General features: G+C 42.9%; 1 protein-coding gene and 1 long non-coding RNA gene across 2 annotated transcripts in view; both read left to right on the top strand.

The window, feature by feature from the left end:
* The first annotated feature begins 12,201 nt into the window (after nucleotides 1-12,201).
* On the top strand, nucleotides 12,202-18,925 carry LOC125486744. The gene is made up of 2 exons (XR_007265372.1): nucleotides 12,202-12,585; nucleotides 18,622-18,925. It is a non-coding gene; the product is annotated as an uncharacterized LOC125486744 (long non-coding RNA).
* A 2,838-nt stretch (nucleotides 18,926-21,763) lies between these two features.
* LOC109911808 (transmembrane protease serine 5-like) overlaps nucleotides 21,764-27,247 on the top strand; it is a 37,353-nt gene continuing 31,869 nt past the window's right edge. Inside the window, exons 1-2 of the mRNA XM_048615506.1 lie at nucleotides 21,764-21,865; nucleotides 26,575-26,944. Coding sequence (XP_048471463.1) covers nucleotides 21,863-21,865; nucleotides 26,575-26,944 — 373 coding nt within the window. The 5' untranslated portion in view covers nucleotides 21,764-21,862. The remainder of the gene's footprint in view (nucleotides 21,866-26,574; nucleotides 26,945-27,247) is intronic.

Below are 27,247 nucleotides of genomic sequence, written 5' to 3'. Positions count from 1 at the left end.
AGACCTGCTGAGCTTTTCCAGCAATTTCTATTGTTTCTTTATAAACTATTATGGTTTCTGTTTCCACCACTGTGGTTGAAAATTTCACATCTTAACAACTTTCTTCTAATGTTAAATGGTATTCTTCTCCTATTTTCCCTTTTGCATTGATCGAAAGTAACGCACACTGTAATGTCTCACCAACCAGTTGGAACAGTTTAGCCCTGTTTTGCTCAAATAAACTTCTCACAAATGTTAACTGCATGAAAACTCCTGAAAATCTATAATCCCTGCTAGTGAGAAGGTTTGATATGCCTTAGCAATCTTGTCGCATGAGTTACCAAATCATATAGACTTGGAATGCATGGTGTTTGATCTTCAGTTGGTGTTGAGTAACATGAAGTGAGGTAGCAGTGGGGGTACTGCAATTAATCTCAATGCCTGTGGTCTATTTTCATACACAACATTAAAAATCAAACAGGAATCCTGTCGTCAATGTTCCCCAATAGCTATTGAAGGTAGAATTCTCTTCCATTGAAAAATCCTCTGTGGTCAGGTATAAATAATGCTGAGAGCAAGAGTTCAAATCTCATCATGCCACTTTGAGAATTTAAATTCAGTTTTTAAAAGCACATTTAAAATGTGGAACTAACAAAAAATGGTATCAGTAGAAGGTGACAAGTAGCTGTTGGATTGTTGTAACAACCCAACTGGTTCTCTGGTGTCCCTTTAGAGAAAGAAACCTGTCATCCTTTCTTGATATGGGCCCATATGTAACTCCAGCCTCACTTCAATAACATTGAATCTTAAGCAAACCACTCAGTTGTATAAAACTAGCACCCATCATTCAAATGGCCTGACACTGCCACCTTCAGGCAGCATGGTGGTTCAGTTGTTAACACTGCTGCCTCAAAGCGCCAGGGATCCAGGTTCGCTTCAAGACTCGGGCTACTGTCTTTGTGAAGTTTGCACAACTGTCTGCATGGGATTCCTCTGGGTGCTCGGGTTTCCTCTCACAGTGTAAAGACGTGCAGGCTAGGTGAATTGGCCGTAGGAAATGCAGGGCTACAGGCAGGGGGTGGGTCTGGGTGGGATGTTCTTCAGAGGGTTAGTGTGGACTCGATGGGCTGAATGGCCTACTTCCACACTGTAGGGATTCTACATGACAATCAGGGGTGAGCAATAACACCCCTTGTTAGATTTGCCAATGGCATTCACATCCCAAGAATAGATAATAACTCATTATCTAGGTCAATTAGAGTGTACATTGGATAAATGATGAGATGATACCCATTTTGAGCTGGCACCTATGTCAAATTCGAACCCCTTACTTTAGTTCCAGTTAGCTCCTTCAGGACAAGAAGGCAAAACTCGAATTCCTAAGTAGCCAAACTAAACTGCTGTACCATTATCAAGCGAGTGCGTAGAATCTTCAGTTAATCTACATTGAGATTCACTGACAGTTGTCCAACGTTCTGTAAACAATGCTGTTGGTGTCACTGTGACACTGCAATCTTTGCCGTGCTTTCTGAGCAATCCTAATTATCTAATTAAACATTCGTCAATAATAAAATGTATTCTTCAGCAGAGACTTCAAACGCCTGTGAACTGAGAGGAGATGTGCCAAGGCAATCTGTCTGCACAGAACCTGATAGAATCATTTATACAAAGAGTGAAACAGCACAAGAAATTGTCTCTTCAATTACTAGCTCCACATGCCGCAGTCATCATAAGACATTAAGGGACTGACAATGACAGGAGGTGTGATAGTCACTGGAGATATAACTGTTTCCAAATGTTCATATTGGATTCCAGGTAAGGTGCAGGGTTGGCTCACAGGACATCTGTCTTTTATCAACCTGACAGTCCAACTTTTCATGGAAATTACTGGATTGAAATCAAACCACAGGCTTTTCTAATCATTGCCCATTATTTAATGAGAATGCTAGAATGTGTTGACTTCATCGTTAAAATCTCAGTCAATGGTATTTAATGGAAATTAGTCAATCAAAAAGGACTGAGATCCATTTAGTTTGCATTCCTAATGAAAGACCATTGCACTGGAATGTTAACTCTCTTCACAGATGCTGCCATAGTGACTGCAATTTTCTGTTTTTAATTTAGCCTTTCTCCGTCTTGCGAGTCACATGATAAAGTCATAATGGAGATAGTAGGAACTGCAGATGCTGGAGAATCCGAGACAACAAGGTGCAGGGCTGGATGAACACAGCAGGCCAAGCAGCATCATAGGAGCAGTCATAATGGAGCTGTTCACCGATCACAGCAATCAATCTCTATGAATTACTCTGACCCAGTCAGGAGGCAAGGAAAACCTCAACACGGTTGGAAGTTTTAGGAAGCACTGACACTTTCTAATTCCCAACCATTGCCGTACCTATTGCACTTAATGTCTCAAATCACTCTTATATTGTGAGAAGCCCAAAGAATGAATGCAAAGACAGAAGTTGCTGGAAAAGCTCAGTAGGTCTGGCAGCATCTGCAAAGAAAAATCAGAGTTAAAGTTTCGGGTCCGGTGACTCTTCCTCAGAACTAATGCTAGCTAGGAAAATGTTGGTTTATATGCAGGAGATAGGGTAGGAGAAGCGGGTAAGGAGTAAACAATAGGTGAGGATAGAGCCCAAAGGGAGAGACGAACAGTTGGACAGACAAAGGAGTTGATAATGTCATTACAGTGTGGAGCTGGAGGAACACAGCAGGTCAGGCAACATCACAGGAGCAGGAGACTCGATGTATCAGGTCGGGACCCTCCATCAGTCCTGACCCCTTCTCCACACCCTATCTTCTGCATATAAACTGACATTTTCCTCGCTGGCATTATTCCTGAAGAAGGGTCTCAACCTGAAACGTTGACTCTCCCGTTCCTCTGATGCTGCCTGACCTGCTGTGTTCTCCAGCTCCACACTGTATCGACTCTGACTCCAGCATCTGCAGTTCTTGCTACCATCAAGGAGTTTATGGCAAGGAAGGTCAATAGCTCTTAGTGGCAACTGTTAGTGACTAACAACAGGTAGTGTGTAGTGGCGGGCTATGTGATAACAAGGCCTGGTGTGTGGGGTAGGAGGGGCTGGGACATGGGAGAGTTTAGGCCCTAAAATTATTGAACTCGATATTGAGTCCGGAGGGCTGCAGGGCCCCCAAGCGGAAAATGAGATACTGTTCTTGCAAATTGCGCTGAGCTTCGCTGGAACACAGCAGCAAGCCTGAGACAGAGATGTCGGCCAGGGAACAGGGTGGTGCGTTAAAGTGACAGGCAACTGGAAGCTCAGGGTCTTTTTTGTGAGCAGAACTTGGATTTTCTGCAAAGCAGTCACCCAGTCTATATTTCATTTCTCCAATGTAGAGGAGACCACATTGTGAGCAGCAAATGCAATAAACTAGATTCTGGAAAGTGCAGGTAGAGTGCTGCTTCACCTGGAAGGAATGTTTGGGCCCTTGGATGCTGGAGAGGGAGGAGGTAAATGGGCAGATATTACACCTTCGCCGGGTGCAGGGGAAGGTTCGGTGAGGTTGTGGTGGGCTGTTGGGAGTGAGTTAAGAGTGGACCTGGGTGTCTCGGAGGTAACGGTCCCTGCAGAAGGCGGACATGGGAGGGGAGGGAAATATGTGTCTGGTGGTGGTATCTCTGGAGGTGGCGGAAATGGCACCTGATGATCTTCTGCATGTGGATGCTGGTGGGATGGCAGGTAAGGACAAAGGGAACCCTATTGTTGTTGCGGGAGGGAAGGGTAGGAGTGAGGGCAGAAGTGCAGGAGATGCATCAGATGCAGTCGAGGGCCCTATCAACAACGCTGCTGGGGAATCCCCGGTTAGGAAGAAGGTGGACATTTCGGAGACTCCCTTGTCGAAGTTGGCCTTGTCTGAACATATGCGACGGAGACGGAGGAACTGAGAGAATGGAATGGAGTCTTTACAGGAAGCAGGGTGTCAGGTCCAGGTAGCTGTGGAAGTCAGTGGGTTTATAGTGGATATTAGTGGTCAGTCTATCCCCGGAAATGGAAACAGAGATGTTGAGGAAAGGAAGGGAGGAGTCAGAGGCAGACCAGGTGAAAGTGAGGGCAGAGTGGGAAATTGCAGCAAAATCGACGAACGTTTCCAATTTCAGACGAGAGAGGGAAACAGTACCGATGATATCATCAATGTATCAGAGAAAAAGTTGTGGGTGGAGCCTGGAATAGGACTGGAACAAGGAATGTTCCATGTACCCCACAAAGAGACAGGCATAACCAGGGCCCATGCGGGTACTCATGGCAACCCCTCTGACCTGAAGAGAATGAGAGGAGTTAAAAGAGAAGTTGTTGAGGATAAGGACGAGCTCGGCCAAGCGGAGGAGGGTGGTGGTGGGTGACAGTTCAGGTCTTTGCTCCAGGAAGAAGATGAGAGCCTCGAGACCATCCTGGTGGGAGATGGACATGAAAAGGGATTGCATATCCATGGTAAAGAGAAGGCGGCTGGAGCCTGCAAACTGGAAATTCTGAAACTGACGCAAAGCATCAGATGAATCATGGATGTACGTGGGCAGGGATTGGACCAGGGGGAAGAAGACTGAGTCAAGGTAGGAAGAGATGAGTTCTGTGGGGCAGGAACAGGCTGAAACAATCCTGTTTACGGATTTTTGGGAGGAGGTAGAAGCGAGCTATGGAGGGCTGGGGACTATCAGCTTGGAGGCAAAGTGAGGAAGATCAGCAGATGAAATTAGGCCAGTTTATTGAAGTTGATACAATGGCCTGATGTGCCATGGTGGGGTCATGGTCCAGGGGAAGATAGGAGGAGATACCTGAGAGCTGGCGCTCAGCCTCTGCAAGGTAGAGGTCAGTACGCCAGACTACAACAGCACCACCCTTATCAGCAGGCTTAATAACAAAGTCAGGGCTGGATCTAAGCGCACAGAGTGCAGTCAGTTTGGAGGGAGATTGGTTGGATTAGGTGAGGGGGGCAGAGAAATTGAAGCGACCAATGTCACGCAAAAAAGACCCTGAACTTGCAGTTGCCTGCCAACTGTCCCTGGCCAACATCTCTGTCTCAGGCTTGCTTAGTGTTCCAGCGAAGCACAAGCTGGAAGAAGAACACCTCATTTTCCTCTTGAGGACCCTGCAGCCCTCCAGATTCAATATCGAGTTCAATAATTTTAGGGCCTGAACTCTCCCATGTCCCAGCCCCCTACACCATACACCAGGCCTTGTTATCACATAGCCTGCCATTACACACTACCTATTGTTGGTCACTAACAGTCACCATTAACAACTATTCACCTTCCTAGCCAGATTGTTATCATCTCCTTTGTCTGTCCAACTGTTCTTCTCTCTCTTTGGGCTCTATCCCCACCTATCATTTACTCCTTACCCCACATCCTATCCTCTGCATATAAACCAACATTTCCCTAGCTAGCATTAGTTCTGAGGAAGGGTCACCGGACCCAAAATGTTAACTCTGATCCTTTCTTCACAGATGCTGCCAGACCTATTGATCTTTCCCAGTAACTTCTGTTTTCGTTCCTGATTTACAGCATCCGCAGTTCTTTCGGTTTTTACAAAGAATGAATGCTTTCAGCTTAACCAATATTAAATTATAGGCCATAAATTCACCACCAAGGACATAAACCAGACATTAAGTTGAGGATTTCCCAAATCCACAATCCGAGTACAGAGCTTGCCAGCTGGGAAACAAATGGAGAAATCAGAAGACTCGTGATGTGTATCAATGATCAAGGAGGTTCCTGTTCCCATCAATTGTAATGTTGCGGAAGCAAAATACTGTGAATGTTGGAAATCTCAAACAAACACAGAGAAAGCTGGAGAAACTCAGCAGGTCTGACAGCATCTGTGGATCGAGATACATATTAATGTTTTCAGTGTGACTCTTCTCCAGAACTGTGTCTTCTTTAGAAATATGTTTTTCAGCTCTGAAGAAGAATCATACTTGACTTGAACTATGTTTCTCTCTCCACGGATGCTGCCTGACCTGCTGAGTTTCTGCAGCTTCCTCTGAGCTTGTTTCTTTCTGAAAGTTGTTTATGTTACTATATAATTCCAGCATTTCTGCTGTACTTCATATGATTGTACAATGGAAGGCCATTCAGTTCATCATGCCCATACAGGCTCTTTCAGCGTGCTATTGGTTCCCCTATTCCTGGTGTGTTCCCAAAACACCCATTCTTCACTTTTCAAATACTTATTGAACTAACCTTTGAAAGTTTCTGTTGAATGTTGGTCCAATGCTCAAGCAAGCAGTGCATAATGTCTTGCTGTGAGAAAGTTCTCTTTATCCTCTATTTGTTTCTTCTGTCAATTATTTTAAATCCATGTTACTGTCCCATTGTTGAGAGCAGTTTCTCTTATTTACGCTAACAAAATCTTTCTGTAAGAGTGAGCACCTTAATTAGGTACTTTCTGGACTCCACAGAGAACAAATCCCAACTTTCTCTAGTATTTACTTAACCTTGAAGTAATTTTGATGGTTATCTGGAGAAGGTATGGTTAAAATACAAATAAGACCGTAAGAGGTAGGAGCAGATTTGGGACAGTTAACTCATTGTGTCTGCTTAACTATTCAATGAGATCATGGCTGATCTAATAATAAGCATAAGACTTAGGAGCAGAAGTGGGCCATTCAGCCCATCATGTCTGCTCTCTTCAACTCCATTTTCCTGCCTTTTCCCCATAACCCTTGTGTAGTGATTGTAATGAGGTCAGCCAGGTGGACCTCATTGCCTATGAGTTCCCTAACTGGGGCTGTTAACCTGGGGCCACTCAAAGAGCCCAGGCTGACAGATCTAATCAGGAGTGTAAGAGATTTTATTCACTCTGGGACCTGGCTCTGAGGAAGCCAGACCAGTGTCAGGTACTATGCATGTGTAAATAAAGGGTGACTTGGTTGATGGGATACTGGCCTCTGTTGAGTTATTTTACGATGATTCCCTTACTGATTAAAGATCTGACTATCTCAGCCTTGAATTTACTTAATGGCCCAGTAAGTACAACCCTCTAGAGTAAACAAATTCCACCAATTCACTGCCCAAGAGAAGAAATTCCTCCTCATCTCTGGCTTAAATTTGTGACCCCTTTCTCTGAGATTATGCACTCTGGTCCTAAACTGTCCCACAAAGGGAAACAGCCTCTCTACATCTACCCTGTTAAGTCCCCTATGAATCCTTATACATTTGAAATAACATCATCTCTCATTCTTCTAAATTCCAATGAGTGTCAGCTCATTCTACCAAGAGCAAAAGATATCTTTCTCATCTCTTTCTGACAGGGGAAGTTTTGTTCTGAGTGCAGTAGAGAGCAATCTGTTCAGAATGAATTCTTCATTGAAATGCCTCAGGCTACCTGTCACAGTTGGTGTAGCTCACGTTGGAGGTCACATGACTATGGCAAAGTAGGAAGGACATTTTTAGATAACAAGATGTAGAGCTGGATGAACACAGCAGGCCAAGCAGCATCAGAGGAGCAGGAAGGCTGACGTTTCGGGCCTAGACCCTTTTTTACATGATTTCTTTAAAGCCAACCGTTGTTCAGAATAGCTAAGCAATGCTTCAGGAATTGCACTCACCAGTGATGCTTCTGTTGAGGAATGGTGAGTGGGTGGAAGATGGAGAGCCAATCCCTGCAAATCCCTCCATTGGGAGGTCTCACTCATGACATATTTCATTTATATAGCAACTTTAATGGGGTAATACATAGCAAGGAGCTTCACAAGGGGTTATCAAGCTAACTTTGCCACTGAGCCACAGAAGGAAAGATTAGGATGGGGGAACGAAAGGCTTGGTCAAAGAAGTATGTGTTAAGGAGCATCTTGAACGCGGAAGAGACAGGTAGAAAGGTGGTGAGTTTTAAGGAGGGAATTCCAGAGCTCAAGGCCTCAGCAGCCGAAGTACCAGACATGGATTGTGGAGTAACTAATATCGGGGAAGTGAGAAAAGATCAAACTGGAGGAACACAGAATTCTCAGATGGTTTAAGAGCAGCAGGTGTTTACAGATGGGGTTATGTATGGGCTTACATCAGTAGACCCCAAGGTATAAAAGCATTATCATTACACCTACGCAGTTTACTTTCAAATTAAAATCATTAATGCTTTGTTTGTGAACACATTAATTTTAATATTAATATAGGGTCGATTATGCAACAGGGGACAAGAGAAAATATCCTGTGGAAAAACTTTGATGAGATGCTTGAAGTAAATGTGACTGCAATAACAATGAAGGAAACAAAAAGACCATCTTGCAATTAAGCCTGATCACGAACACAGCTGCTAACTGTCCAAAGAATTTTAATTGTATCACATTAATCCAATATGGAACAAATGAGTGAAATGTGTAGATGACTGTGGCACCACAGCTCTGCTTTACTGTTTTTGGATTCAAATCAAATCATGTTCATTCCCCTGGGATCGTGGAGCTATATTAAAGTGTCAATCAGACAGAGCCTTCCACAGGCTGTGGAAACTCCTTAATCATTGCGTGAAGCAGGACTCTATCCAACTTACAGGCCATTTTACAAAAGAAAATTGAACAGGAAAAGTTACAAATGTTTTTAAACAAAGGAGTCCTAAATTGTGATAACACAGTGTGGAGTTGGAGGAACGCAGCAGGCCAGGCAGCATCAGAGGAGCAGGAAAGTTGACGTTTCGGGTCGGGACCCTTCTTCAGAAATGGGGGGAGGGGGAATGGAGCTCAGAAATAAACAGAGAGAGGAAGGGTGGGGCTGGGGAAGGTAGGTGGGATGGTGATAGCAGGTAGGCAGTGGTGGGGATTAGTCAGTGAGGTGGGAGGGGTGGATAGGTGGGAGAAAAGATGGACTGGTTGTCAAGGAGGCGGGGATGAGAGGGAGGGTTGGTCACGGGATGAGGCCGGGGGTGGGGAGATTTTGAAACAGGTAAAATCCACATTTAGGCCATTGGGCTGTAGGCTCCCGAGGTGGAATATGAGGTGCTGCTCCTCCAGTTTCCGGGTGGCATCATTGTGACACTGGAAGAGGCCCAGAATTGTGACTAAATTGTGACTTGCTCCCACCCCATCCCAAGCAGGACACAGAAGAATCATAGAATCCCTGCAGAGAGGAAGCCAGACATTCAGTCCACACCAACCATCCGAACAGCATCCCTCCCAGGCCCATCCCCCTACCCTATCCCTGTAACTCTGCATTTCCCACAGCTCTCCCAACTAGCCTGCACATCCGTGGACACTATGGGCAATTTAGCATGGCCAATCCACCTAACCTACATACCTTTGGGCTGTGGGAGGAAATCAGAGCACCCAGAGGAAATACACACAGACACAGGGAGAACGTGCAAACTCCACACAGTCACCTGAGGGTGGTATTGAACACAAGTCCCTGGCGCTGTGTGGCAGCAGTGCTAACCACTGAGCCACCGTGCTGCTCAACGTGGTTGGCATTTTTAAGGATTATATCTGGGAAGGATGACTGTAAACATGCAACACACAATTTATAAGGGCATCAAATATGTGAGTGAGTGTCTCACTGTGGACAGGCAATTTAAAGATTTTCAGGCATTGCACGAGTTTTCCAGAGGCTGGGAAGTGCGGCAGGGAAAGGGAGGTGGGAGCAGCTGGATCCACCAAAGTGATCAAATCATCCTGATCTCAGCCTCCACTCCACCATCTCGCTGCATCCAGGAAGCTGTCAACCTCTTCCCTTCTGATCTAAGACCTCATCAGCTCTCATTAGCTGGGGTCAGTCCTCAAATGTCCCTGACTGTAGATTCCTGCTCACACATCCTAGCCAAGCTTTCCATTTGATTAGCTGCAGACAGACAATCTGAGCTCAAAAATATTACCTTTGGCATAAATTTCACAAACAGAGGCTTCCTGGATTTTTTAAGACTTTGTCACTGCCCGGGTAGGACATCAAAGCAAACAATGAAGGAGCAATAATATGGTTCCAGGCCGGGACAGTGAGGGAAAAATAACCAAAAGGAACTGCAGATGCTGGAAATCAGAAACAAAAATGGAAATTGTTGGAAAATCTCAGCAGGTCTGGCAGCATCTGTGAAGAGAAATCAGAGTTAACATTTCGGGTCCGGTGTCTCTTCCTCAGAACACAGGATGGTGAGTGGCTTGGAGGCGAACTTGCAAGTGGCGGTAATCCCATGTATCTGTTACTCTTGTTCTTTTAGATACTCATAGATACTCACAGAGTCACGCAGCATGGAAACAGACGTCGCATATTTTGAAGGTGCTATCAAAGGAGGCTTGATGAATTATGTTGTGCATCTTGTGAAAGGGGTGTTCTCAAGAGAGATGCTTTGACCTGGTTGATGTCAAGCTTCTCAAGTGTTGTTGGAGCTGCACCCATCCAGGCAAGTAGAAAGTATTCCATCCAAGTCCTGACTTGTGCCTTGCAGATGGGGGGAAAGGCTTTGTAGAGTCAGTTGAATAATTCACCTCAGAACTTCTGACCTATTCTCCTAGCCATGTTATTTATATGGCCAGCCCAGTTAGGTTTCTGTCTAATTCTATTGATAGTGGTGGATTCAGCAACGGTAATGCCATTGAAGGTCAAGAGATGATGGTTACCTTCCCTCTTGTTGAAGATGGGTCGTTACATAGGCTCCTCTTTCCTGTGTATTTGTCACTTACCAATCCTGCCTAAATGTTATCTAGATGTTGCTGCAGGGAGGAATGGACAACTTGAGTATCTGAGAAGTTGCAAGTGGAATCAAATACTATGCAGTCATCAGCAAATATTCCCATTTCTGACTTTATGATGGAGGGAAGGTCATTAATGAAACAGATGAAGATGGTTGAACCTAAGACAGTGAGCAACTGCTGTAGTGGTGTTTTGAGGCTAAAATGATTGATGTTCAACAACAAAATCATCTTCCTTTATACTAGGTATGACTCTGAAAAGTGAAGAGGTTCTCCTCAATATTGATTAACTTCAACCTCACTCGATCAAAATGGTGCCTTAAAGTCAAGGAGTGTCAATTTCACCTGACCTCTGTAATTCAATCATTTTGCCATATTGGACTAGTGCAATAATAAGATCAGGAGTCAGGTGACCCTGGTGGAACCCATACTGAACATCAGTGAGCAAGTTATTGGTGCGTAGGTGCCGATTAGTAGCACGATTGACAACTATTTCTGTTATTCCGCTGATGATCAAGGGTAAATTGATGGGTTGATAAGTGACCAAATTGGATTTGTACAGTTTTTTTGTGGACAGGACACATCTAAGCAATTTTCCCACTTCGTAGTGTAAATGCCAGAGTTGTAGCCATACTGGAACAGCTTGACTAGGGGCATAGCAAGTCCTGGAGCACAAATCTTCAGTACTAATGCTGGGATCTTGCCAGGATCCGTAGACATTTTCTGTGTTCAGTTTCTTCAGCCATTTCTTGATGTCATGTAACATCAATCTGATTGGCTGAAGAATGGTATCCTTGATGATGGACACTCCAGGAGAAGGCCAAGATTAATCATTCCTTTTGCACTTCAGGTAGACAATGGTTGCAATTGGTTCAGCCTGGTCTTTTGCACTGATATGTTGGGATCCCCATCATAAAGGACACAAAATTTTGTTTGGAAACTCCTTTCTTTCATTAGTTATTTAAATGTCCCCCACCATTCACAGCTGTTTGTAGCAGGACTGCGGAGCTCTGATCTGATCCTTTGGTTGAGGGATCTCTTTGCTCCATTTTTTGAAGGTTTTTTTCACTTTTTAGCATGCATGTAGTTCACTGTTGCACTTTACCCGGGTATGCATCTCAGTTTAAGCAATGTCTGGTATTGCTCCTGTGTATATCTGTACAGAGGGAGCAAAGTCATAGCTTGACAGAGCAAGAAGCAGTGTTTCTCAAGAAGAAACAGTGTTGTAAATGGAGGTTTGAGAGTTCAAAGTTGCAATACTGCAGTTACTGTTGAACTGATTAAAGTCCAAACTGTGTTGATACCATGGGACTTGTGACAAACAAGTAGCAGAGTCAAGTCATCCTGTTCACCTTCAGTACATTTTGTAGATAATTCCACTAATCATACAAAATACTAGATTAGTGATGTGGAGGCCGAAACAAAATATCTCCGGGTTAAATATTATGGGACTATGTAAAAAAGGTCATATCTACAGCAAACAACTTGCAGCTATTAGAAACACATGGCAGGGCTCGTCCCTCGAGCTAATCATGTAATTACCTCATCTCTATATAAGTAAACATCTCTCTCTCTGCTATTTCCACAACAGCTGAGGATGTGCAGCTTAGATTACATCTTGACCACTTGCTCAATTGTAAGGTTTCCAATCATCCTTCTTTACTATTGGAAGTTTGTAACTGACTGGAACAGTGCATGAGGACATCTGGGAGAGAGTACAGGTCAGATTGACACAGCAAGTCATCTTTCTCTGTTCTGCTGCAGGGTGGTTATGTTTTCAAAGTAGAATGTTGCCCTTCCTTTCAAATTAATGCAAAGTGGTCAGGTTTGAGGCCTTTTATGCACTCAGCCACTGGCTTCTAATTTTCTTTTCCAAACTGGAGTAGATGAAAGCTGGGAGATCCACTGCAGTTATTACCAATGATGAATGCAAGACCTCTGTTGCATCTGATCCAGCCCACAATGCATGCAGCTGTGCAGGTAAATACAACAAAAATATCATTTAATTAGAAATGTAGCCATAGAGTGGCACTGTATGTTGTTAGATTATCAGTAGGTTACTTTATATTTTCTACTCTACCCTTTCAGTCATGTTATGACAGACTTCTGGAGTAAGAGGGAATTGATCCTGGGTCAGAGGTAGGGACACTATCACTACACCACAAGAGCCTTGCATTAGGATTACAATAACTTTGTTGCTTGATGATTGGCTATGTCTTAAAATATTTAGTGACAAGCTGTAGTCTGAGCTAGTAGACAATATGCCTGGAGAACAGAAGGTGAGGTTTAGGACTGAAACAGTTTGTGAGACAACTATGTCGCAGCCTTAGTCTTTTCTAAGGCTTTGCAAGAGTGGGATTTGTCCATTCCTTCTGCAATAATGGTGGTGTAGTAATACATTTTTTTGAAAATGTATTTGTTAATGTGATATTGGTGTTGCTGGTAACACCAGAATATTTGTACTGAACTAATAATCTAGTAAGCTTAGGCTAATGCTCAGGGAACAAAGATACAAATTCTGCTATGGAAGCTTGTGAAATTCAAATTCAATTAATTAACAAATATGGAAGTGAAAGCTGGTGTCAGTAACAGTGACCATGAAATTATTGTTGATTGTTGTGAAAATCCATCTGGTTGACTAATGTCCTTTAGTGAATGAAATCTGCTGTTCTTACCTGGTCTGGCCTACGTGTGACTCCAGGCCCAAAGTGACATGACTGACTCTTAACTGCTCTCTGAAATGGCTGAGCAAACCACTCAGCTCAAGGACTTATTGGCTCTCCAACTTTAATTGCCCACCTCCCATCTTTAATTGAACAGTGAATGTGCCATTTGACTTTTAATTGCCTAATTAGCCATTGGGTGATGTTCCAAAAATTGACAATAAGACTATAAAATGTAGGACCAGAAGGAGGCCATTCAGCCCATCAAATCCACTTTGCCATTACTCTGATTTGATAATCCTCACTCCACTTTCCTGCTTTTCTTGATTTCCCTTACTGATTAAAAATCTATCTCAGTCTCGAATACACTTGACAATCTTCTGCTGTAAAGAATTCTACTAATGTACTCCCCTCAGAGGAAATTCCTCTCCATCTCTATCTTAAATCTATGACATGTTATTCTGAGTTTGTACCTGTTGATCCTAGTCTCTCCCACGAGGAGAAACCTCTTTGTATCTACCTTGTCAAGTTCCCTAAGAATGTTTCAGTGAGGCTGCCTCTCTTTTCTGAATTCCAGTAAGTACCTGGCCAACCTACTCAACATCTCCTGATAAGACAGTCCTCCCCATATTGGAGTGAGCATAATGAACCTTCTCCAGACTGTCTCCAACGTTAATATATCGTACATTAGAGAAGGGGCTGAAAACGTTTCGCAGTATTCCAGCTGTGGTCTGACATGTACTTTGTCTAGTTTTAGCAAAATCTCTCGACTTTATATTCCTTTCTCTCATAGCCAGTGTGTTATCCCACCCAAACACACCCCCACGCAAATTTGATTGTAAAGTTAAGGTTTTGATTCAAAACCAAGGTCCTATAAAGATTGTGTGAGGCTGGAAAAGTACAGCAGGTCAGATGGCATCCAAGGAATAGGAAAGTCAACGTTTCGAAAAGAAACCTTTCGTCAGCCTTTTTCATGAGTCAGTGAAACCTTTGGGCTTCCATAGAAAAATTAACTGTTTGTAGACTTTGACCCCAAAGCAGTGAACAAAAGTCTAGAAATCCTTTATCCTTCAGACAAAGATTCATAGTCATAGAGATGTATAGCATAGAAAGAGACCCTTCGATCCAACTCTTCGATGCTGACCAGGTATCCTAAATTAATCTCATTGCATTTGGGCCAGATCCCTCCCTTCCTATTCTTATAGCCATCCAGATGTCTTTTAAATGTTGTAATTGTACCCACTTCCTCTGGCAGCTCATTCCACACATGCACCACCCACTGCATGAAAAAGTTGTTCTTCAGATCCCTGTTAAATCTTAAACAAAACCAAAAGAATTGCGGGTGCTAAAAATCAGCCAAAAATGGAAAGTGCTGGTAAAGCCTGTCCACAGATGCTGTCAGACCTGCTGAGCTTTACCAGCAATTTCTACTTTTGTCTGATTTTTAGCACCCGCAATTCTTTTGGTTTTTGAGCAATTTCTATTTTTGTCTCTTTTAATCTTTCCCATCTCACCTTAAACCTATGCCCTCTAGCTTTGGACTCCCCTACCTGGGGAGGAGACCTTGGCTATTCACCCTATCTATGCCCCTCATGATTTTGTAGCCTTCCATAAAAGTCACCCCTCAGCCTCCAATGTTGCAGGGAAAATAGCCCCAGCCTATTCAGCCTCCCTGTAGCTCAAACCCTCCAACCCTGGCAACATCCTGATAAATCTTTTCCGAACTCTTTCAAGTTTCACAACATCTTTCCTATATTCAGCCAAATTGAAGCATGGTAAATGGAGTTAGATTCAGAACTGCTTTCAACTATTACATGGGAGCTGTGCGATAGATAAATTCGTATTTAATATCCACTTGATTATCACAATTTAATTTAAAGGCTTTAAAATGATGTACATGACCTTGTTAGCTTTGGGAAAGAGGTTAAAAAAAGTTAGCTGCCATTGCCCCTTCATGTCCTCCTTCATTCCTACCCAGCTCCCTTTCTCCTGTAACCTGCCCTTCTCAAATCGTTCCCTTCTGATTAAGTTGCCTGCAGCCTGTTGTTTTCTGGCAATGCTTACGTTATTCCTCATAAGATAAGAAATTAGGTGTGAATATCATAATATTGAAGAATTCAACAGTCAAATTTTACAACTACCTATTACATATAATTATTGCATTCACAGGCACGTAAGTGTCTGTTTTATCGTCAGACTGTTCGATTACAATAGGGCAGCAAGCTTTCAATTGTCATGCTTCAAGTAGTCCTATGCTAAGATGGAGAATGAGATCTTTATAAATTCAGGTCACATGTTAAGATACAATGAGGATGTGATTAGTATGTCTTAAAGATGTACTTTCTGTGAGATACAACACAATACCTCCCCCACTTCCCTCTATACCTTTCTACTCTCCCTTGGCCACATTTCCTTCTCTCCCCAGACACACACATCTCCCCCCACCCCATACATCCCTCTCTCTGCTCTCCTGCCACATCTTCCTTCCTCCCTCCTCACACCATGAAAGAGATGTTTAAGTGTCTGCTGATAAGGCTAAATGAAGGGGTTAGTGGGTTGGTTAGATTAGTTGGTTGGTTCGTGATGCAGAGTAATGCCAACAGTGTGGGTTCAATTTCTGCAGCAGATGAGGTTACCATGAAGAACTCCTTCTTAACCTTTCCCTCATCTCAGGCATGGTGAAGCTCAGGTTAAACTATCATCAATTGTCTTGCTAATGAGAACAGCCCTATAGTTTGGTAGGACAATGGTGACTTAAACCTTTTCAATGGGATAAGGACTCTAAACTCCACCACAGACCAATTGGCTTAATCCCATGGTGTGGATTCTATGAAATGAGTAATAACATCTTTGAACAGGTTGAGAAAATATGTCACCTCAGTGTAGATGATGCTGCTTCCTGTGACTGAAGTTCTATAATTTGTTCCCCAAAGGCTTTTTGATAAATAAGGTTATGGACATATTATTGTTAGCACTGGAATGCTGTGGCAGCTAATTACATTTATTTCAAGGAGGGTACTTCTGACTAATATCTACACCAAGAGTAGGAGGACCATCATGCTGAAATTACTAATCCTAATGCCTCCACAATTTAATGACTTGCAATCAAGTGACCTACACAGACTTATTTCATGTCTTTTTCAGGTGCTTTTAACTCAATGACAAAACAGGATCAAAGGAAACAAGCCTTTCACTAGGGGCACACACATAGTGTGTTTCTAATTGCAGAAACCCACCTTAAGCCCTACAAACAAACTTGCCTTCAAGCATAAGACTGAATATCTTTGAGAGTGATTTGGATTTGTGTAGGTGAGATACAGCAAAGCAGCAGCAATGATCAATGCCCAGAGGTGAATAGGCTGCCAATAGTGCCTGGCATGGGAATATTTCTCAATCACAGCTCAACTCTTTCATTCTCCACTCACAGGGGAAAAAGGCCAAAAGTGAAGTTGAGGGTTATCAGGTCGGCCATGATTGCATTGAGTGATGGAGCTAACTCAATGGGCCAAATGGCCTACTCCTACTCCTACCTCTTATGGTCTTGTACCAGTAAATCTCACTATCGCTAACAACCATCACAATCACAAACAGGAGCCACATTCAATGTGACAGAATTACAGAGCAGTCCTGGGGGGGGGGGGGCCTTACAGTGCAGGGGGCAGCATTCCTGCCCCAGAGCCAAAACTCCAGGTTTGGGTCCCACTCCACAGCTTGATGGCTACAGAAAATACAATCATAGCATAGCCAAACAGGTTGATGATCAACTTCTATAAATCCTACCAACATGTGCAGAGCTGGTAAGTGTGGGAGGGATTCCTGATCAGCCATCTATTAGAAAGAAAATTGGAGCCTCTCCCAGTGCATAGAAACATATGGAGTAGGAGTAGGCCATTAGACCCTACAAAATGATCATGGATAAACATCCAACTCAGTCCCCTGTTTCCGCTTTCTCCCTATACCCTTTGATCCCTTTAGCCCTAAGAACTGTATCTAATTCCTTCTTGAAAACATTCAATGTTTTGGCCTCAACCACTTTCTATGGCAGAGAATTCTACAGATTCACCGCTGTCTGGGTGAAGACATTTCTCCTCAATCTCTCTCCTAAATGACCATCCCAAAAGGGTTATCCCTGGTTCTGGACTGCCCAGTCATCAGGAATATCCTTCTAGTGTTTAACTTGTCTAGTCCTGTAAGAATTTTATAGGTTCCTATGATATGCTCCCCTCATTCTTTCAAACTCCAGTAAATATAATCCTAATCCATCCAGTGTCTCCATGAGTCAGTCCTGCCATCCCAGGAATCAGTCTGGTAAATCTTCATTGTACTCCCTCCATAACTAGAAAATCCTTCCTCCAGAGAGATCAAAACTGCACACAATACTCCAGGTGTGGTCTCACCAAGGTCCTATACAAGTGCAGCAAGACATCCCTGCTCCTGTACTCGAGTCCTCTCATTGTGAATGCCAACATACTATTATCATCTTCATCACCTGCTGCACCTGTATGATTACTTTCAGCAATCATTACCTATCTCTAGTCTCTACTTTCTGTTCTGTCTATTGATCATCTGAGTCTGTACAAGGTGAGTGCAGCAGTAAAGTAGATAGTGTTGTCACCTGTTAAATGAAGCAATGATTGCTTTCAACATCTCTGACATTATTTTACAATATTGGCTCATTATTCTTTAAATCCTGAAGTCGTTATCTCCTTAAGATACAGGCACAGAATCATCATTAAAATTAAAATTACTGGTCCAAAATTAACTCTAGCTTAAAGGAGTGGCCAATGCAAAGTACATGTTGCTAAGTTTAATGATCATATTTTGCTGGCGGGCTTGTGGAAACTACATAAGGTCAGGTCAGTGGAGAACAAAACCTTCAAACTTACCAGAAAATCACCCACTTTGTTTCTTTTTTCTGTTTTTAAAAGGCTGGATATGAGGTATATTTCTGGAGGTCTTGTCACAGAAGTGTCTTGCCACCTCACTCTGCTTCAGTTGGGTGTCTAATCATTCTCACACTCCCCCCACCTTCACACACTATAGGAAAGCACAGATTCTCCTTACCAGAATAGATGATACAGATTAATTATCCATCAAACACCACTTACATCCTCACCCCTTATCCCATATGTATTGTAGGCAAAAGAGAATAATCAAAAGCAAATAAGAAGAGTTTTTCTTAATTTCTTTTCAAAGGTTGTTAAAAGCAGAATCAATGACAAAATCAGAATTATTATAGTGCGGAAGGCGACCATTAAACACACTGTATCTGTGCCTGCTGTTCAAATGAGTATTTCACTTACTGACATCCTCCTGCTTTCTTCCCTACCCATTGTTCCCTTTCAAATCACAGCCAAATTCCCTTTTGAAGGCCTTAATTGAACCTGCCTCTACTACACGCTCAGGCAACGTATTCTGGACGCTCACGATTCACTGTGAAAGAACAGTAACGAGAACATTAATCTTTGATTCCTGGAAGATACGATACAATTCTAGAGGGGTTCAGAACTCATCAGCTTCACACAAAAGAATCAACAAGCAGAGAAAGAAATCACGGATTGCCATTGTCTGACACATTCAGAGAATTCACATTAAAATATATAGGACAGGCTGAAAGTTGGTCAGATCAGCAGCTGCCTATTCCATCGAAGGAAAGATTTATAATTACATAGCACCTTCCATGATCGCCAAACATTACAAAGTCCTTCATAGACAATCAAGTGCATTGTTGAACTGTAGTCACTGTTGCAATGTAAAGAGCATAGCAATCAATTTACACGCGGCAAGCTCCCAAAAACAGCATGTGTCAATAATCAGGCAAGCTCTTTTTGTGATATTGATTGAGGGATATATGTTGCCAGGATTTCAATGAGCTAGAATGTATCTTACCTCCATTTTTACACACCTTACTGACCTCATACGCCAAAGAGAATCTAACCATTACCCCTTGATGTTCAATGGCATTACTGTCGCTGAATCCTCCACTATCAATGTTCTGGAGGTTACTATCAACCATAAACTGAACTGGACTCCCCCACATAGCATCATAGAGTCACAGAGTCATAAGGGTCTTCAGCAGAGGAAAAGACCTGTCACCCTATCAAGTCTGCACTGGTCAAAAACAGGCACCTAACTATTCTAATTCAATTTTGCAGACTTGGCCTGTAGCCTTGTATGCCTTGGCATTGTAATAGCACATCTAAATGCTTCTTAACTGTTAAATATATGCTGTGACTGCAAAAACAAGGCCAAGCGTAGGAATTCTGCAATAAGTAACTCAAATTCCTGACTCACTAGCAATTCCCTGGTTGGGTGCAACTGAAACAACCCTCTGCAGGACAAAGCATCTTGCTCGATTAGCATTCCATCCACCACCATGCACATTTGCTCCCTTCAGTGCCAACCCATGGCAGCAGCCCTGTATACCATCTACAAGACAGCTCCACCAAGGCTTCTTCAACACAACTTCCCATATCTTTGACCACTACCACCCCTGGAAAGGAAAGGTCAGGCGGTGTATGGGAATACCCACACGTATGATAACATAGAACAATATCACTGTTCCTTCACTGTTACCGGATCAATGTCCTGGAACGCCATCCTTTACAACACTGTGGTCGTACATACACCATATCAAATGTTTGAGAAGACAGTGCACCATCGCTTTCTCAAAGGCAGTTTGGGATGGGCAATAATTGCTAGTCTTGAAAGAACAAAATGGAACCAGGTTAATTGAAGTTTTCATGGCCACCATTTCTGAGACTAACCTTAGATATCTCTTAAGTACCTGCCATAAAGGCACAGGAGAATGAGTTGAAAAGTGAGTAATTCTACTTTCTTATCTCCAGATTATAGTAAAAAGGCCAACAGTAAGTTTCTGGGAGGGCAGCTTGGCCAAGTGGAATAACATCCTACAGCATGTGGGAGTCATGAACATACTACATGACCTAGACAGACAGACATGCAGGAGGTATCGCTAACTGGACTGCAGTGGGTCAAGAAGGTAATGGGATTTTGCGACTTTCTGTCACTGCTGCAGGACGGGAGTCCAACAAGAGTTTGGGATTGAGGGTCATGGGTTATCTGGGAGGGGTGAGGGGATGAGAGTGTCGATGTAGGTAAGATGTTTCCCCTGCATGGGGAGTCTAGAGCTGGGAGCTCAGATTAAGAATAAGGGGGGTGTACTACTTAGGACCAAGATAAAGAAAGATAGTTTTCATCACAGGGTTGTGAATCTTTGGAATTCTCTACCCCAGAGGCCTGTGGAAGGGCTTGAGTGATGATTTGTAGCTCGGGTGCTGGCTGTCGATGTTGGTGTGTTCGCTGAGCTAGGAGGTTTGATGCTTTCATCTACACACCAACATCTACAGGGCTGTGGAAGCTCAATCTTGGAGTTTATTTAAGATAGAGATCGGTAGATTTCTGTTTACCAATATTGTAAAAGATTCTGAGGATACTGTGAATAAAAGGCATTAAAATGTTCGATTGTAGTAAATTCCTTCAGGCTTCAGGGGCTGAATGGCCTACTCCCGAGCTTTTGATGTCCAAAATAGGCTGGGTCTCCTTGTTCTTGGGTCACTGAAAGCTGGCATGCAGGTGCAACAAGCAATCAGGAAGACAAATGGTACGCTGGCCTTTATCATAAGCAAAATACAAAAGTAAGGATGTCTTACTTCAATTACATGGAACCTTAGTATGACCACACCTGGAGTATTACATGTTCCTTTGGTCCCATTACCTAAAGAATGATAGACCTACCATAAAGAGAATTGACCAAAGGTTCATCAGACTGATTCCTGAGGTGGCAAGATTGTTCTATGAGGAGAGTTTGAGGAGACCGGCCCTGCATTCTTTAGTGTTTCAAAGAATGAGAAATGATCTAGTTGAAACTTACAAATGTTCTTAATGAGCTCGATGCAGAAATAATTCTTCCCCTGGTTCAGGGGTCTTGTACCGGGGGTACAGTCTCCAAATACAGGCCATTTATGACCGAGATGAGGAGAAATTTTATCCTCAGGCAGGTTGTGAGCCTTTGCCGTTCTCTCCCACAGAGGGCTGTGGAAACTCAGTCAATAATATCTTCAAGGGTTTCTAGATACTAATGGCATTAAGGTATATGAGGATAACACAGGAAAGTGGCAATAAGGTAAATGATCAGCCGTGAACTAGAATGATGAAGCAAAATCAAGGGACCAAATGGCCTACCTTCATTCCTAGCTATCAAATCTTAATCTATTCAATTGAACCACTAAATGCTATAGTGGGAATTAAACCCAAGTCCCCAAACCATTAATCTGGGACTCTGGGTTACTGGCCCAGTGACATTACCGCAGTGATAGCAACCTGCTTTGTTAAAAGAAAATTTATTTGTTGCCCAGCAACAGTTCAAATATATTTATGGAACTTGTCTGCAGCAGTGACATTGGGCAACTGGTTTTACCGGCTGACTAACTTTTGCGATCGCTGTATTAAAGCAGAGCTCATCTGATTGCAGCATCTCTGTGTGTCATCGAGCTGTGCACTTAGTCTAAAACCAAGCTCCGAAACACGAGACACTGACAGTCATGAGTCGTATGTGCTGAAAACCTTCAATTATGGTAAGATTCACAAACTAGGAATTTAAATCACTGTTTATTATGTTATCTTTTTTTAAATATCTTTATTGGAATTTTGGTGGAAAATATTGAATGTACACTGTTGGATAGCCAACACCTGAAGGAGAACAAATAACCTAATGCTTCATAAGGACCTGATTCACCAATTGTACATCTACATTCATTCTACAATCTCATAAGAGTCTTGTACCCAAACTGTCAAACTGCTCTATTTTTTTCAAATGCTGCAACATATTATGCATTTACGGAATTACATTGGAATTATGTTGAAAGCTGAAGGTATCAAATGTGTCCCAGTGGGTACCATTCTTTATTGGGAACCAAGTGCATTTAGGCCCCACTACCCAAACACAAATTCTAAGCCGCTACTTCCACTGCAGTGTTAAGGAAGTGCTGTGTGCTCTCTTTCTCTACCCCTGTCTCTATTTTGCGATGAGGTGTTAAGGCTATTTGATTCCCATGGGACCATTTCAAAGAGGGGTCGTATCCTGGCCAAGATTTATCCCTAAAAGTAAATATCATGTTGCCCTTTCTGGGATCTTGCTATGTGCAAGTTGACTGCCATGGCTCCTACATTAGAACAATGCCTACACTTCAGAAGTACTTAATTGGTTATAAAGTGCTATCAATTTTCAAAAGCTGTTGAAAAGTGTGATATTAATGCAAACGTTTCTGTTTACCATACTCATGACGCATTAGTTTCCCAGACAAAGATCAATGGATATAAGCACAGCACATTAGTGACTTTCGCACCGATCCTTTGCAGATTATCTCGGGGACTGATTTTGCTGAATCTTGTTGGTATCTTTCAATATGTTCCCAAATCATCAGCATCTTGTGAGTTTATTTTCACTTGTTAGAACTTTAGCAGATTCTACAGAACAAATGGTTTCTGCATCTCTCTGTTACACGGTTCATAGACTAACAATGTCCTTTTCAAGTCATTGCAGGCATTCAACCCAATATTTCTAAATGTTCTTTTACTTTAGCTTGTTGAAGCATGGCATGTATCAATATCATTGTTCACTTGGTATTGCCTTAAGGTTATCATGCAGTTAATGGTTGGAATGTGAAGCTTCCGAGCACATTGTGATGAATAACATTGAAACATTTAAAGGGAAACCAGAGAAGCGTATAAGAGAGAAAAGAATCCAAAAAAAAATGTTGATAGGATGAGATGAAGTTGGGCGGAGGGGGCTTGTGTGAAGCATGGAATCACAGATGTCTACACCCACAAAAAAGCCCTTCAGCCCATCAATTGCGTCAACAGCAAGCACCTACCTATTCTAATCCCATTTTCCAGCACTTAGTCCATCGCCTTGTATCTCTTGGCATCACCATTGTAGATTTTAACTTCTTAACATTCATGGGGCTTTCTGTCTCTAACACATTTCCAGGCAGTGACATAGGCATAGACACCAGCATAGAATATGAGGGCCAAATGGCCTGTTTCCATAGTATATGTTCTCTGCATTTAAACTGTCATCGATAGCGTGACAAACACTTGGGAGTCTTCCACCATGTTAATATATAAATGCAAAGCTGTGTTTGACAGGCAGATGAAATGCTGAAGTTTCATGCAAGAGTATGGGCATTATTGTTTAACAGGCACACCCTGTTTGCAAGTCGCCACGTCTGCCTCTTGCCTGAGGATCCGAAACCAATCCTTTCCCTTCCAATGTAACAGTCATTGCAGAAACTAACCCCAGGTACCAGTGAACAAAGCTCTTGTATTGAGTGGGCTTGCCATCATGTGGAAGTCTCACCTTGATGGTTGTGAACATGTGTCAGCCTGAATATTGATTTGGATGTGAGAGCAGAAGAACTTAAACATTAATGAAACTACTTGAGAATACTCGGCGCTATAAAAATTATTTCTTTCCTTCAGGATGAGAATTCTACGACTCTCCCCCCTCCCCTTCTCCCTCCCACTATACTGTTCTCCTTCTATTCCCCTCTTTCTCTCCCTACCTTGATCCTCGCTCTGTGTCTCCTCCTCCTCCCTCCTCCTCTTTCCCTCGCTCTCCACTTTCTGTAATCCTCGCCTTCCCATAATCTTCTCTTTCTCGATCTCCAATGCCACCTCTCAGATCCTGTCTCCAACAGTGGCACAGTGGGCAGTGTCCCTACCTCTGGACCATTCAGCTCTCCTCAGGAATTGATGGCCATGGTAGGTGTGTCTGAATGCAAGTTGATCATTAATCTCTAAATCGCACCAGTGGCATACTATAAGAGCAGAAGACTTTCCTGAACGGGCAGTACTGTAGTAGCTGCCACACAACAGCCTCCACATGCAAGGTTCTTGCCATGAACAAGAGTCATCCACATTCCAGGGGACTTTCTCACACACTCTCCTTTCTGCTAGCGTCGGGGAAGGTCTGGACCGGGGAAGATTGTAGCATAGAGGTAATGCCACAGAAAGGCCCACTCTGTGGCTCTAGTGACATAAGTTTAAATCCTATCATGGTAGTTCATTCAATTTAAACTCAGCTAATTCATTTTCCAATGTCTGGAATTGAAAGTTAGTCACAGTAACAATGACCAAGGAATGATCGCCAATTGTCACAAAAACACACCTGATTCACTAATATCCTTTTAGGGAAAGGAATCTTTTATTTTACTCACTTGTAGGTTGTGGGCTTTGCTGGCATTTCTTGCCCATCCCTAGTTGCCCTTAAGAAGCTGGTGGTGAGCTGCCTTCTACAACTGCTGCAGTCCATGTCCTGTGGGTAGGCCCACAATTCCCCAAGGGATGGAATTTCAGGATTTTGACCCACCAAGAGTGAAGGAACAGCAATATATTTCCAAGTCTGGATGGTGAGTGGCTTGGAGGGGAACTTACAAGTGGTGGTATTCCCATGTATCTGCTGCCCTTGTCCTTCTAGATGGAAGTGGCTGTGTGTTTGGAAGGTGCCATCAAAGGATCCTTGGTGAATTTCTGCAGTGTATCTTGTAGATAGTACACACTGCTGCTGCTGAGCGTTGGAGGTGGAGATATTGAATGTTTGTGGATGTAGTGCCAATCAAGCGGGCTGCTTTGTCCTGGAGTAGTGTTCTTGAGTGTTGTAGGAACTACACTCATCTAGGCAAGTGGGGAGTATTCCATCACACTCCTGACTTGTGGATGGTGGACAGGCTCTGGGCAAGTGAGGAGGTGAGTTACTCCCCACTGTATTCTTAGCCTCTGACCTGCTGTTGTAGCCACTATGTTTATATCGTGAGTCCAGTTTAGTTTTAAGTCAATAGTAAGCCCCAGGATGTTGATAGTGAGGGATTCAGTGATGGTGAAACCATTGAATGTCAAGGGGCGGTGGTTAGATTGTCACTTATTGAAAATGATCATTGCCTGATATTTCTGTGATGCAAATGTCACCTTGCCACTTGTCAGCCCAAGTTTGGATATTGTCCAGATCTGGTTGCATTTGAACATGGACTGCTTCAGTATCTGAGGAGCTGTGAATGGTGCTGACCACTGTGCAATCATCAGCGAACATCCCTCCTTCTGACCTTGTTCAGAGTTCTGAAGAAAGTTAACTCCACTTACTTTCCACAGATGCTGTGAATTTCTGGAGATACTCTTGTGATTTTGGAAATGCACAGCCAATGTGCACATGGCACTCTAAATTACAAACAGACCAAATTGTCTGTTTTAGTGGTGTTGGTTGAACGATCAATATTGTTCCACAGAACATCAATCCTCATCTTTTAAGTAGTACCACTGGACCATTTAATATCTAGCTCACAGACAGCCAATACCTGGGTTTAACACCTTAAGGCGGCACCTTCAACTCACTCAATACTGCACTGGAATGTCAAGTTGGATTTTGTGATGAAGGATCTGAAGCTCCAAACCACAGCCAATGTTTATAATTACCTTTTTGGCAATGCTCATAGTCCATTTGTAAAGTTCAGTTTGTTTCAACACAAAAGATGGCAGTAGCATTCAGAGACACTTTTGACTCTCACATTATAGAGCCAACTATTGCCCAGAGCTTACAATTATATTATGACAGCTGAGATGGTAAAATTGAATAGGAAATATTAATGTAGGAATTAATACCAGTAAATATAGACGCAATATTCTGAACAAAAATTATTGGCTCAAAGTAAATTTAAAGTCCTCAGAAACTCCCTAGGACCTCTGTTGTCCTCCAAATCTCGAGTCTTGTTCATCATCAGAGATAGTAAGAACTGCAAATGCTGGAGTAAGAGATAACACAGTCTGGAGGTGGAGGAACACAGCAGGCTAGGCAGCATCAGAGGACCTTTCTTAAGGGGCCCGACCTGAAACGTCAACTTTCTTTTTCCTCTGACGCTGCCTGGCCTGCTGTGTTCCTCCAGCTCCACACTGTGTTTTCTCTTCTTCATCCTCAATTTTTTTTTTATTGTTCTAACATTGGTTGTTGAGGTCCAAGCTCTGGAGGTCTATCCCTAAGCTTCTTCACCTATCTGCCTCTCTCCCTCCTTCAATACATTTGTACAATCAATTACTTTGGCCAACTTTCAGTCACCTGTCCTAATATGGCTCGGTATCAGAATGTAAATGCTCCTCTGGAGCATCTCGCAATTTGATCACTTTATGGGTTCTATACAAATGTAAAGTGTTATTGTTAAACTGTTTTAAATAAAAAATATAAATATATACATACATATATAGACCTGTTATCTTTGAGTAATTTTCAATATTACAGAATTTGAACGTTGAACCTTCCAAGACTGTGCAACCTGCTGAACCCCAGGGAGAGAATATACCCTTAATAAAAGCAACAGTATCTGAAGCATCACCGGCACAGATTTCAGAAGACCACACTCCGAGCTCTAAATGCATTGAACTCCAGGCACTGGGTGTGCCCATTTTAGCAGAGACAAGATTGGAAGCATCGCCTCAGCTAACAGCACAAGACCCCAGCCTGGGATCAGAATTGACAGCACCGGCATCAAAGGATGACTCTTCTCTCACAACAAAACCGACTGAGCCCCAAACTGTGCCCTTGTTGGAAACGTCAGTAGCAGAGGGCCCCTCAGAATCTGTGCATCGCAGGCGTTGGCGCAGGAGACTCAGTAAGTCTGGAAAAGCACTCACCCACACAATGATTACAGCCCATCGTGCTTGTACTTGGTCTATTGTCTTGTGTCAATGTCCTGCCTTTTTCCCTGAATCAGCATTACTGTCCAAAGTAAACATCCAGTGCCCTCTTGAGCACATCATTTGAACCTGTCTCCAGGCAGTGGATTTCCAATCACCTGTCCTAAATCTCCTTTAAAGGCTGAGTGTCTAAAATAGCTCCTGTGCAAGTGTTTGAGAAATTTTCCAACATAAAAGACACAAAATCAATGCAACAAGGTGCAGGGCTGGATGAACAC

Source organism: Rhincodon typus, chromosome 32 (assembly GCF_021869965.1).
Source record: "Rhincodon typus isolate 14 chromosome 32, sRhiTyp1.1, whole genome shotgun sequence".
Lineage (NCBI taxonomy): Eukaryota > Metazoa > Chordata > Chondrichthyes > Orectolobiformes > Rhincodontidae > Rhincodon > Rhincodon typus.
Note: the sequence above shows the minus strand (reverse complement) of the source record. Positions and strands in the feature narration are given on the sequence as shown.